This window comes from Herpailurus yagouaroundi, unplaced genomic scaffold (genome assembly GCF_014898765.1).
Source record: "Herpailurus yagouaroundi ecotype Mexico unplaced genomic scaffold, PumYag 160, whole genome shotgun sequence".
Classification (NCBI taxonomy): Eukaryota; Metazoa; Chordata; class Mammalia; order Carnivora; family Felidae; genus Herpailurus; species Herpailurus yagouaroundi.
Window position 1 is genome coordinate 5631701 of NW_024412401.1, and position 14234 is coordinate 5645934.

At 33.9% G+C, this 14234-nt stretch overlaps 1 protein-coding gene across 2 annotated transcripts in view; it reads left to right on the forward strand.

Annotated features, from left to right (window-relative positions):
• Positions 1–14234, forward strand: part of CNTLN (centlein) — a 315169-nt gene that overhangs the window by 177606 nt on the left and 123329 nt on the right. For both annotated transcript variants that reach the window (XM_040481333.1, XM_040481334.1), the window contains exon 13: positions 12189–12289. In XM_040481333.1, coding sequence (XP_040337267.1) covers positions 12189–12289 — 101 coding nt within the window. The remainder of the gene's footprint in view (positions 1–12188; positions 12290–14234) is intronic.

The window sequence follows — 14234 nt, forward strand, 5'->3', positions numbered from 1 at the left end:
CAACAAAGTCATATTAACATTCTCCTAAATGAAGAAGTTAACATTTTCCTAAAGACAAAAATATTTGTGTACTTTATTTCTGAGTAGTGATATAAAACTATAAAAAGAGGTGCAGTTGCCACAGGATATTTAGCTTTTCTTATATTGAAAATTCAACATGTCCTGAAGTCAAGGGAAGGTATACTGACATTCATTGGATGTTTATCTGCATCTTTGGCTAAATAAATCAGGAACTTGCAGTGGGTGGGTAATTTTGGTCTTTTGTGCTAATCCATAGCCTATATAAAAATGCTACATCTGAGTACTCTGCTAGGTCCAGGTAAACACAGAAAAATAATATGCCACCCTTTTTTTTATCAGGACCTCATACAGCTTAACAGTAAAAACAAGCAAAAGGGCGATAAGAGCTATAAGGGAATAGTAGTGGCATAAAGTAGGGAAAATAGCATTATGATTTGTCCATTTGTCCAAACCAGAAACCTAGGGGGTTATAACTGATTTATCCCTCTATCTGACCTCCTTCTAATAGTCTTAATGATTCCATATCACAAATATCTCTAAAATATATCTGTTTTTCCACTCTTACTATCAATGCCCTTGTCCAAAAACTACCATCATATCTTTCCTGCTCATGTAGAATAAACTTGTAAATATCTCCCTACATGCACTGTTATACCCTTGAATCCATTTTCCCCCTAATGCTGCAGGGTGATCTTTTAAAAATACATATAAGAACATAACTTTCCCTTGTTTAAAACCCTTTACCATCTTTCCATTGCTCTTAAAATAAAAACTAAATTCTTCATATAGCACACTTGAACATCTTGACCCCCTTCTTATCATTTCTGTTTCACTTTTTTGTTTCTTACCTGAAAATCAGTATGAGAATGTAAAATATTTGCAAAGAATTACTGATGCTTTTCCTATTTGATGCTGAGAATCTTGGCTGGTGAATTTGTCAGTTAAGGTGGGTAGAGTTGGGGCCAGTAGTAAAGGGGTTTAGAATTCATACTTTAAAAATTCAGTTTTATTTTATAGAAGCAGGGATTTCTACCCCATATATCATAACTAAAGTCTTCTTCAATTCAATTATCTTTTGATCATTTTTCCTTAATGATAAAAAGTAGATAAGCTATAGATCAATGGAATACCATCTCCTTTCGGTTTAAACATTAAATGTATGCTGGCCATGATGTCAAAGAATATTTTATAAAATTCAATAGTAATAATTTTTAAGGAGCTAAAATCAAAATATTATGGTAGGAAAAGTTCAGTTATTTTTTTTTTCCTTTAGCAAAGCAAGACTCCCTGTTTTCTTTCAGTGCAAATATTATTTTTCCATATATAGAAATGAGGATTAGGAACTGAATTTCTCTAACATGAGTTGGAAATAAAATTCTCAAAAAAAATGTCTGCTAAATCATGACATATTTTGCAAACACATGTATTTTTGGATAACTGTTAGCACTGTAAGAATTACACATTAGTTTTATTTTAAAGCATACAACTTAGTGACATTTAGTGTATTTATAATGTTGTATAGACATGATCTTTATCTAATCCAAAGCATTTTAATCACCCTCAGAAGAGACCCCATATCCATTTAGCAGTCACTCCCAATCTGCCCATTTCTGCCTTCCTTCAGTTCCTGGCAACCACTAATCTGCTTTCTATCCCTGTAGGTTTACCTATTCTGAATATTTTATATAAATGGAATCATATAATATCTGACCTCTTGCATATGGCTTCTTTCGCCTAGTATAAGGTTTTCAAGAATCATCCACATTGTAGTATGTCTCAATACATCATTCCTTTTTACAGCTGAATAGTATCCCACTGTATACAATAAATATATATTTATTCATTCATCTCTTTTTAATTTTTTTTTTGTTAATGTTTATTTATTTTTGAGAGAGAAAGAGACAGAGTACGAGCAGGGGAGGGGCAAAAGAGAGGAAGATGCAGAATCTGAAGCAGGCTCTCGGCTCTGAGCTGTCAGCACAGAACTCAGCATGGGGCTCGAACCCATGGACTGTGAGATCATGACCTGAGCCAAAGTGGGACGCTCAACTGACTGAGCCATCCACGTTCCCCTTATTCATTCATCTCTTGTTGGCTAATTGGGTAGCTTCTACTTTTTTGCTATTATGAATAGTGCTACTATGAACATTTATGTACAACTATTGGTTTGAATACTTATTTCCAGTTCTTTGGGATATAAACCTGTGAGCAGAATTGCTAGGTCATATAGTAAGTATATGTCTAACTTTTTGAGGAACTGCCTGACTGTGTTCGTAGTGGCTACATCATTCTGTATTTTCACCAGCAATCTACAAAGATTCCATTTTCCCTCCATTCTAGTTAATACTTAGTCTTTCTTTGCACATCTTTGCATGTATTTTTTTGCCATTTGTGTTGCTTTGGATAAATATCTATATAAGTCTTTTGCCATTTAAAAAAATTGGGTTCTCTTTTTGTTTTTGAGTTACAAGAGCTCTTTGTACGTTGTGGTTACTAGACACTTACAAATATTTTCTCCCATTCTGTAGGTTGTCTTTTTACTTTCATAATAGTTTCCTTTGATATACAAAGGTTTTTAATTCTATGAAGCTTGATAATTATTATTATTATTACTATTATTTGCTTATGCTTTTGGTTTCATACCCATATACATATCTAGCTATCACCGAATCCAAGGTCATAAAGATTCACCTCCATGTTTTCTACTATGTGTTTATAGTTTTAACTCATACTTAGATCTTTGGTCCATATTACAGCTTTGACAAACAGGCTATATGATCACATGTAAAAGTTATAATGTGATGAATTAATAAGGTAAGAATTTAAATGTATCAGTTCTTGAGAAATCAATTCAACATCAAACAGTACAGGCTACCATAAGCCAAGTGCAAATGAGAATATGAGTTCTGGTGTTTTAGTATAATCAAGTCATGTACAAGTTATCAGTGTCTGTTGGAAGGCAACAGATTTCAAGGCTATGTGGAAACAAGTTTTGAATCTCACTTACTTTAAGACTGAGAATTGGAGACAAGAAATTCAGCCACTGATGTTGGATACATAAGGAAGGAAACTCATTTACATATTAAGTCTTCATAAGTAAGAGTGAGAAGTTTCAGAACAAGATCAGCATGAAACCTAATTCATTGCTATTAGAGCACCGAAGCCTAGGGTCCCTTATCGACCCCGTCTCTAGTATGTTACTAGTACATGATGCAACTTGAGGCCTATAGATAGGCTTTAAAAACACTCATGATTCTGTTAAAGTACTGGGGTCTGGAAGCAAGTAAACTATTATAGCTAAGTAAATAAAATGTGGAAAAATAAAGGACTTTTAAACTATGGAGTTTTATAATATTAGTTACATAGTACTGAATCTGTGACCTTTTGTATTGTGGTGCTTTCAGTCATTAATTCAATAAATTTGCTGGGCACTGGAAGTAAAATATTGAGCAGAACACGAACATTCTGGCCTCACAGGCCTTCGGTTTATTGGAGAACATAAATAGTAATCAATAAACACACAAATATATAATTACAAATTTCATTGATATGAAGATAAAGCTTTGCTGTGCCTTTCCGTGTTTGCATCTTCCCTGATTCTTTCCATTTTTCCCCTTTGTCTTTAGCCAGATGGATCTGGCTAAAATATACAGTAAAACCTTGGATTGCGAGTAACTTGTTCTGTGAGTGTTCCATAAGATCAGCAAACATTTCTAATAAATTTTAACTTGATAAATGACTGATGTAATACTAGTAATACGTGACACCAAATGTCACATAATCACAACTGAGACAATAGTTCTTCTCTCTCTCTCTCTCTCTCTCTCTGCGGCATTGGGGGTGATTGTCTCCCATGCTCTGATGCTCAATCTCAGGCCACGGTGTTTGGCAGAAATCAGTGGTTTTTCAAGTGTTCACAACTGGTGCTAGTGTATTTTTTGTCACTTCAAAGCACCTATGGACAGTCCTTTGCTTTTCCATACACAAGTAAGCTTAGGAATGCTTTGCTTCATTCTAGGTCAGGCTGCCTACAGACATAGACCCATTCCTCTGCTGCCTTATTGCCAATTACATTAAATATAGTATATGACAAGAGTTTATTAATACTGTACTGTAGTCAACATCCATGCGAACATACACAATGGCTCCCATGTAGAAAAAGGTTGAAAAGAAAGGCGGTAAGAAGAAGGAGATGATTATGATGGAAGTTAAGAAGGAAATCATTGAGAAGTACTATCGAGGTATGCAAGTGGCTGAAATTGCAAGGTTTTATAAGTCTATGTCTGCATCTTGTCTGCAGAGGAGGAAGAGAAAAAGGTGGAAGGATCCATTCACTTCAAATGAGATTAAGACGATGTGTAAAATGTGGGAAACAGTGAAAAATTTTGTAAAAAAGCACCACCCAAATAAGTCTGTAGCAGTGCAAGCAATGAATCTGTTTAATGATAATACAATGTCACATTTTTGTGAAATCCTCAAAAGGAGTCAAAAGTAAGTGTCATTGGATAGGTTCCTTGTTAAAGTTGCACGAAAAGAGAAAGATTCCATTGAGCCAATAGATAGCAGTGATTCCATCAGTGATAGTGAAAGTTGTCCTACACAATAACCATCCTCTCTCTTGTCTCCCCCACACTAACCATGAGGGTTTTCAAAGGTAAGTGCAGGTTAATTTGTTCATTTTTCTTTATATTTTGTATTTTCTTTATTATTTTGTATGATAAGACAGTATTGTAATCATTTTTATATGAATATTTTTGGGCTGTAGAACGAATCTTCTGAGTTTCCATTATTTCTTATGGGTAAATTTGCTTTGATATACAAGTGCTTTGGATTACAAGCATGTTTCCAGAACAAATTATGCTCGCAAACCCAGGTTTTACTGTACTTTTGTTTGCGGTGTTACCAACTTAAATTGGGGGATATATATTTTTTATTGTGGCAAAATTTACATCGCATGAAACTTACCATTATAACCATTTTTAGGTGTACAGTTAAGTCCCATTAAATATGCTCACATTGTTGTCCTGCCACCACCACCATCCATGTTTAGGACTTTTCATTTTCTCAAAATGAAACTGTACCCATTAAATAATAGCTCCCCATTCCCCCTTCTCTCAGCTCTTATCTTTTTCTCCTTTTGTCTCTATGAATTTGCCTATTCTAGGTATCCTATAGAAAATGGAATCATGTTTTTCTTTTTGTGTCTGGTTTATTTCATTTGTCATAATGTCTTCCAAGTTTTTCCATGTTGTAGTATGTGTCACAATTTCTTTCCTTTTTAAGGCCGAATAATACTATGGTATGTATATACCATATTGTGTTCATCCATTCATCCACTGATAGATATTTGTGTTTTTTACATCTTTCAGCAATTATATTTTTCTTGTATTGTCATTGTATTTTACTGTACAATTAGCAAGAATGTTAGTTAAGAGAAAATATTTTGTGTCCGTTGGCAGATATTCACTCATGTAAATGGCAAGTATATTTTGGAGTTTTATTTTCTTACTCTTGAGATTAACTTTTAATATTGATACCTTAAACTATTTTCATATATTTGAGACTGTATACACATGGTATTTGTTCTTTGAGGTCATCTGTTTTAGTCCATTCTGGCTGCTATTACAAAATAATGCACACTGTATAGCTTATAAGCAACAGAAATTTATTTCTCATAGTTCTAGAGGCTGGAAGTCTGGATCAGGCATGGTCTGGCAAGGGCCTTCTTTCATGTTGCAGATATCTTGTCTTATCCTTATATGACTGAAGAGGTGAGGTAGCTCTCTGGGGGTTCTTTTTTAGAGGCACTAATCCCATTCATGAGGGTTTCACATGACCTAAGAACATCCCAAAGTTCTGACCTCCTAACACCATCATCTTTGGAGGTTAGAATTTCAACATGAATTTTAGAGGAACACAAACATTCAGGTCATAGTATGATACATATAGTATTTTTAATTTGATTGTTACCTTAATTTTCATACATTTTAGGCACAATATATATAATGTGTTTAAAATTACCTAAAGAATTAATAGTATTTACTAAAAGAACACGTAGTGTATCTTAAGTGTTTAGTGAATAATCATTTGATTTTTCTGAAAAAAAAAAAAAAAAAAAAAAACAACCATAAAAATTACTCTCTTTAAATGTATTTTGTCATACTAACAGTTTATGTTCTTTAAACAACAAAACTGGAAGTATCACAATTCCAGACTTCCAGTTATATTAGAAAGCTATAGCAATCTAAACAGTATGGTAGAGGCATAAAAATAGACACATAGATTGGGGCATCTGGCTGACTCAGTCAGTAGATCATGTGACTCTTGATCTTGGGTCCTAAGGTTTGAGCCTCACATTGGATGTAGAGATTACTTAAAAAGAAAAAAAAGAGGAACGCTTTGGCGGCTCAATTGATTAAGCATCTGACTTCGAATCAGTTCATGATCTCATGGTGCGTGAAGTTCAAGCCCCACATGGGACTCTCTGCTGTTGGCATGAAGCCTACTTCAGATCCTCTGTCCCCTTCTCTCTCTCTCTGCCCTTCCCCCACTCATTATCTCTCTGTCTCTCTTAATAAATAAGTAATCTTAAAAAATACCTACTAAGAAAGAAAAATGCAGACATAATAGAATAGAAATAGATAGAATAGAAAACCCAGACATAAACCCAAAGTTATATGGTTAATTAATCTTTGACAAAGGAGGAATGAATATACAATGGGAAAAAGACAGTCTCTTCAACAAATGGTGTAGAGAAAACAGGGCAGCAACATGCAAAAGAATAAAACTGGACCAATTTCTTATGCCATGCACAAAAATAAACTCAAAATGGACTAAAAACCTAAATGTGAGACCTGAAACCATAAAAATCATCGAAAAGAGCACTGGCAGTAATTACTGTGACATCAGCCAATAGCACCATTTTTCTAGGTACGTCTCTTGAGGCAAGAGAAACAAAAGTGAAAGTAAACTATTGGGACTACATAAAAATAAAAATCTTCTGCACAGCAAAGGAAACAAACAAAACTAAAAGGCAACCTACAGAACGGAAGAAGATATTTGCAAATGACCTATCTGATAAAGGGTTAGTATCTAAAATATATAAAGAGTTGATACAACTCACCCAAAAAATAACCCAATTAAAAAATGGGCCGAAGACATGAACAGGCATTTCTCCAAAGAAGACGTACAGATGGCCAGTGGACATATGAAAAGATGCTGAACATCACTCATCATCAAGGAAATGCAAAACAAAACTACAATAAGATACCTTTCAGAATGGCTAAAGTCAAAAACCCAAGAAACAACAGGTGGTGGGGAGGATGTGGAGAAAAAGTAACCCTCATGCACTGTTGATAGGAATGCAAACTGGTGTAACCAGTGTGGAAAACAGTATGGAAAGTCTTCAAAAAGTTAAAAATAGAATTACCATATGATTCAGTAGTTACTACTAGGCATTTACCCAAAACATACAAAAACACTAATTCAAAGTGATACATGCACCTCTGTGTTTATTATAGCATTATTTACAGTAACCAAGATATGGAAGTGTGTCCACTGATAGATGAATGGGCAAAGAGGATTGGTGTGTGTATATTTATATGTACATACACACACACAATGGAATATTATTCAGCTGTAAAAAAAAGAATGAAGGTGTGCGTGGGTGGCAAAGTCAGTTTAGCGTCCGACTCTTGATCTCAACTCAGGTCATGATCTCACAGTTCATGAGTTTGAGTCCCACATCCAGTTCTGCATTGATGGTGTGGAGCCTGCTTGGGATTCTGTCTCTCCTTCTCTCTGCCCCTCCACTGCTTGTTCTTTCTCTCTCCCTCTCAAATAAATGAACTTAAAAAATTAAAAAAAAAAACTAATGAGGGGGCCTGGGTGGTTCAGTTGGTTAAGCATTTGACTTCAGCTCAGGTCATGATCCCGTGGTTTGTGGGTTCAAGCCTCACATCGGGCTCTCCACTGACAGTACGGAGCCTGCTTGGGATTCTCTCTCTCTCTCTCTCTCTCTCTCTTTCTCTCTCTCTCTCTCCCTCTCTCTGCCCCTCCCAGCACCCCCCTATCTCTCCCTCTCTCTGTCTCAAAATAAATAAATAAAAGTTAAAAAAAATAAAAGTTAAAAAATCTTGCCATTTGCAACGACATGGATAGAGCTAGAGAGTATAATGCTAAGTGAAATAAGTCAGTTAGAGAAAGACATATACCATATAATTTCACTCATGTGGAATTTAAGAAACAAAACAAATGAGCAAAGGGGGAAAAAAAAAAGAGAGACAGAACAAGAAAACTTAACTATAGAGAACAAACTGATGGTTACCAGAAGAGAGATGGGTTGTGGGATGGGTGAAATAGGGGATGGGGATTAAAGAGTACACTTGATCCTGATGAGCACTGAATAATGTATAGAATTGCAGAATCAGTATATTGTACACCTGAAACTAATACAACACTGTATGTTAACTACACAGGAATTACAATAAAAAATCTAAAAACCAACCAACCAAACAAACAAACAAAATCCTTTCTTTAGGGCAAATAGTTTCATCAAGTATGTTGAGTTTGAACATCTGAATTAAATGGTAATGACCATATATAGGTACCAATTTTTTTTAAATTTATTTATTTTGAATAGAGCAGGCATGCAAGCAGGGAGAGGCAGAGAGAGAGGAGAGAGAGAATCCAAAGCAGGTTCTGTGCTATCAGTGCAGAGCCCAACATGGGGCTTGATTCCACAAACCATGAGATCATGACCTGAGCCCAAACCAAGAGTCAGGCACTTAACCAACTGATCCACTCAGGCGCCCATATAAATATCATTTTTTATTTTGAATGATACAGATAACTAATACAAAGTGTTTACCCCTTCTTAAAATTATCTCAGGCTTTTGAATGGTTTGTTTTCATTGTAGATCAGTTGCTTTTTAGTATTTATAAGAAATAAATAGTATTGGAGTACCTGGGTGGCTCAGTCAGTTGAGCATCCAACATCGGCTCAGGTCATGATCTTGTGCTTTGTGGGTCATAAAGCCCTGTTTTGGGCTCTATGCTGACAGTGCTGACCCTGGAGCCTGCTTTGGATTCTGTGTCTCCCTCTCTCTCTGCCCCTGCCCCACTTGCGCTCGGTTTCTCTCTCTCTCTCTCTCTCTCTGTCTCTCTCTCTCTCTCAAAGATAAATAGAAAGGAAAGGAAAGGAAAGGAAAGGAAAGAAGAAAGAAAAAAGAAAGAAAGAAGAAAGAAAGAAGAAAGAAAGAAGAAAGAAAGAAACAATCATAAGTTTCATATACAGATTTCCTCCAGTTACATGGGGTACAGTAATTACTGTGTGGATGAGTGTGTGTGTTTGTGCCCCTCCCATCAATCTGTAACCTACCTGAGAAGGTACAAATGTAATCCTAGGATCGTAATTTTTAAAGTTCTTATATTAAAAAATATGTAAGTATACCCATCAAAGTGTAAACATCAATTTTTTAATAAATAATCTTAGTAAGGAAAAGCAGGGACTATTTTTTTAATAGTTATATAAAGTATAAATGTAAAATGTATTTTTAATATATAGATATTATATTTATTTTTAATGTTATATTTTAAATCTTTTAATAAAATAAAATATAATAAATTATAAATATATTGTTGAATATATAACATTTTAGAGCTGCTGTGTCTTCCTAGTAAGTCATTTCTTTGATCATTATGTAATAACAATCTTTATCTTTAATATTACTTTTTGTTCTTAGTCTGTATTTTATTTTTTATGCTCCTTTTAAAAATCCTTTTCTTGGGGCACCTGGGTGATGCAGTCAGTTGAGCATCCAACTCTCGATTTTGCCTCAGGTCATGATCCCCTGGTTTGTGAGATTGAGCCCTGCCTTGGGCTCTGCACTGATAGCATGGAGCCTGCTTGGGATTCTCTCTCTGTTCCTCCTCTGCTTGTGCTCTCTCAAAATAAATAAACAAACATTTTTTAATCCTTTTCTTCCCTTAGATTTGAGTACATGTTGTTCATTTCTTTTTTGACTTCTTCTGATTTATACATTTAATGTTTTCTATTCTTTAAATGCTTTTTCTTGAAATTATATATCCCTTAAAAAAATTGGTTTCTATTTTTAAATTTTTATTTATTTATTTTTTTTATTTGAGGGAGGAAGGGAGGGAGAGAGAGAGAGAGAGAGAGAGAGAGAGCTGCATGCACAAACAGAGAAGGGCCAGAGGAAAAGAAAATCCCAAGCAGGCTCCACACTCAGCTTGGAGCCTGACCTGGGGCTCGATCCCACAACCCTGAGATCATGACCTGAGCTGAAATTAAGAGTTGGACGCTCAACCAACTGATCCACCCAGGTGCCCTGAAATTATACACTGTTTATTTGACAAACTAAAGTTCATTAGTACTTATATCCTCACCAACAGTACAGGGTTCTTTTTTTTTTTTTTTTTTTTTTTTCGTACAGGGTTCTTAAAATACTTTGACACTGACCCTTCTCTTGATCTTATATCATTTTATTTTTCAGATTTTAGTTCTACCATATTCTATTTCTACCTTCACTTAGCTATTGTTATGATGGTTTCACATGATAAATATTTACTTCCATGTACACATTTACAAATGTTTTTAATCATCACTGCCTATTTTGTTTCATATGTTGACTTTGAAGGGTCTTTTTCCACCTAAATGAAATAGTTCTTTCATCTAGGATCTATGAGTAGTAAGCCTTTGAACGTTGAAAATATTACTTATTTTTCTTCTGCTTTTTTTGTTTGTTTCTGTGAGAAGTCTGTTGTCACTCCAAAGTTCTTTAGTTGTTAATTAACATTTCTTCTCAATATGGTTGATTTTAAGATTGTCTTTTTTTTTTTTTTTTTTGGTATCCTACAGTGCTCCTGTGTTTCTAACCATGAATATAGTTTTATTTATTGTTTGAAATTTGTGATACTCTCTTAATCTACTAATTCACATTTTTCATCAGCTCTCAATTTTCAGCCATTGTATTTTGAATATTAATTTCACTCTTTCTCAATTCTCTCCTTGAAAATTTCTATTAGATGCTTTTTGGGCTTATTCAAACACACTTTATATATTGTTACTGTTTTCCTCCTTTTTGTTTCTTTGTGTTGTCTATAATTTTACCAGCTTTCATTAGCTTTGTGTGCTATTTAACACATTCATTAGTTTGTAATGAGTTATGTTTTTTAAAATAAACGTTTGTCACCTCTTTTTCCTTTTTATCAACATTTTCAAAACTCTAATTTTATAAAAACTCATTTTAAATTGTTCTGTTGTTTCATTTTCCTTATTGTGCATTCTCCTTTATTGGGTGGGGTGATATGTACACTGTCATTCATGTCATGACCTGAGCCGATATCAAGAGAAGAGTTGGACATTTAACCAACTGAGCCACCCAGGCTACCCTAGGCTTACCTGTTTTAATGGAACAAAATAAGCTCAGATATTCATGTTTCACTCAGAAAATTTTTGTTTGCAAGCTTACTACAGTTAACCCAGTTTTGTCTCTCAGCCATGAAGGACCTTGGGCATAAACTTCCATCCCCATTCAGGTCTGAAGGTCTGAGGTCTCCATGGGTGGTATTTGATCCAGTCTCTCACCATGGTAGCTCAATTCCATTTTACTAGTAAGAGTTCTTTGTCTTTTCTTGGCATCTAGAAATGTACTAACTTTGCTTTCAGTGTATGTATTAATATTTGTATTATGATTTGCATAGTATATCTGTTTGTTAAAAAGTGTTTGGTACAAAGTGTATTACCTGGCTGGCTCACTAAGTAGAGCATGCACCTCTTGATCTTGGGGTTGTAAGTTTGAGCTCCACATTGGGTGTAGATATTACTTAAAAATAAAATCTTAGAAAAAAAAATGATTGGGTAGCTCATTTTTTAAAAATACAGCCTATGTTTTTAAGTATTTAGCATGTTTATTTAGTATTAAGCATGTGTAAATTTAAAAATCACTTACTTAAAACATTTTTTCCAGATTCTCATTAAAATTCAATTTTAATTGTTAGGGTTTATTAATAATGATATATTTTTTCTTTTTTTACTATTGCCTAATTCATATTTTGTTAAATATCTTTACTACCTTTATCTGTTTGCTACACTATTCAGTAACTTACATGTTTCAAATAATCATTTATTTTGTTAATTTTCATAGGATGAATCTTCAAGAAGAATTGGATAAACTTAAAGTACGTATATCTATTGATAAGGCAACAATACGAGAATTGAACACATGTATGGCAGAGAAAAGAGAAGGTACATTTTTTTGTAAGATTAAATACTTAATGCAAGCGTTTTTAAATTATCCAGTACTTGATGTTTTATTTTCAATTTCTTGTAAGAATCTTATCCTTGTTCCCCCTCTTTCCACTGCTTTACTTTCTGATATGTTTAACATTTTTACCTTTCACAAGAAAATCAAATAGAACACCTAAAAGTCAGCTTTATAATTCATTAAAAATTCTAAAGAGATATTTGATAAGGAGAAGAGATGTTCATTCTTTGGTTCGTCACTAAAGTTTTACTATTTATGTTTGTTCAAAGTTTTATAGATTGTATAGAGTTATTATCCTCAATAATTCATTTATTTTTGTTTGACATTACATTTTTCTGGAACTCATTTAGTGCTCCTCTATTGTCCTGGAATCAAAATAATAGAGTTAAAAAGAAACTTGGAGGTCTGCAGATCTGCCACCTGATTGACCACTAGCCTAAAACTGTTTAGTAAGAGCAAATGTATCTGTTCCAGTTGAAGTATTGTTCCTTTGTTAAAATCAAGATAACTATATTTACTATATGACTTCAGTCCATACTGTGGTATCTCATTAAAAAAAAGTAAATAAGATTGATATGAAGGATTTCTCCTTGTTTAACTTAACTACAGCTTTGTTGTTACTGCTATACTTTTTAGGTGTTGACAATTTATAATCAACAATTAATTTAATAATTTATACTTAACAAGTTTTCATATACCACTCATCTTTCTATTGTCCCAATTACTATTGTTGTTCCAGTTGCTTTTAGGTCACTGGTGCCTTGTCAAAGACAGCATTTGAGATATCTATTTTACACCACTGAAACACTGGTTTTCCTTTGTTTTACCTTCATTCTGTGCTTGCCTGTATTTTCTTTGTTTCTTCCACTGGAATTTTCTTCCACTTATTCCTTACCTTTTGGGGTTCTCTAAGATTTTATCCTCAGTTTACTTTTTAAAAATAACTTTATTGGGTTGCCTGGGTGGCTCAGTTGGTTAAGCATCCAACTTCGGCTCAGGTCATGATCTCACAGTTTGTGAATTCAAGCCCCTCATCAGGCTCTCTGCTGTCAACCTGGAGCCTGCTTCAGATTCTCTGTCCCCCTCTCTCTACCGTTCCCCTGTTCGTTCTCTCTCTCTCTCTCTCTCTCCTTCTGTCTCAAAATAAGTAAATAAAATTTTAAAAAGTAATAACTTTATTGTTTCTGGAAAAAGTATGCATACTTATAAATATTCAAGCAATAAGAAAGAATAAAAGAAGACAAAACATCTTAATTCCATCACTTAAAAATCAAAATTTCAATCTTAAATAATTATCAAATCAAATATCTCTTAATACTTATATATAAAGAAGACTAGTTAGATAAATTGTGCAAACAGAAAAACATAATATATGCTATTTTTTAAAAAAATAATTACATAAGGGCATCTGGGTGGCTCAATTGGCTGAGTGTCTGACTTTAGCTCAGGTTGTGATCTCACTGTTTGTGGGTTCAAGCCCTACATCAGGCTCTGTGCTGACAGCTAGGAGCCTGGAGCCTGCTTCAGATTCTGTGTCTCCCTCTCTCTCTCTCTGCTTCTTCCATGCTTATGTTCTGTCTCTCTCTCTCTCAAAGATAAATAATAAACATTTATTTTTTAAAAAGATAATTACATATTACTTTATTTGGAACAATCCAAATAAAAAGAAACAGATATAATCATAAAAGAACTGTTGAACTTTAGGTAAATGTTTTATTACGTCAATAGATGTTAATTTCTAAAACTTCCCTCTAAGATTAAAAAGAAAGATCCTAAAAATATTGAAGATGAATTACTTTGTATTTTTTAAAATATGTATTTCAATTTCAGGGCATGTTAAAAATTAATATCTTGTCATGCAAAATGAAAACAAGTTATTTTTAAAATACATTTTATTTTTCTCATGGTTCATGAGTTTGAGCCCCA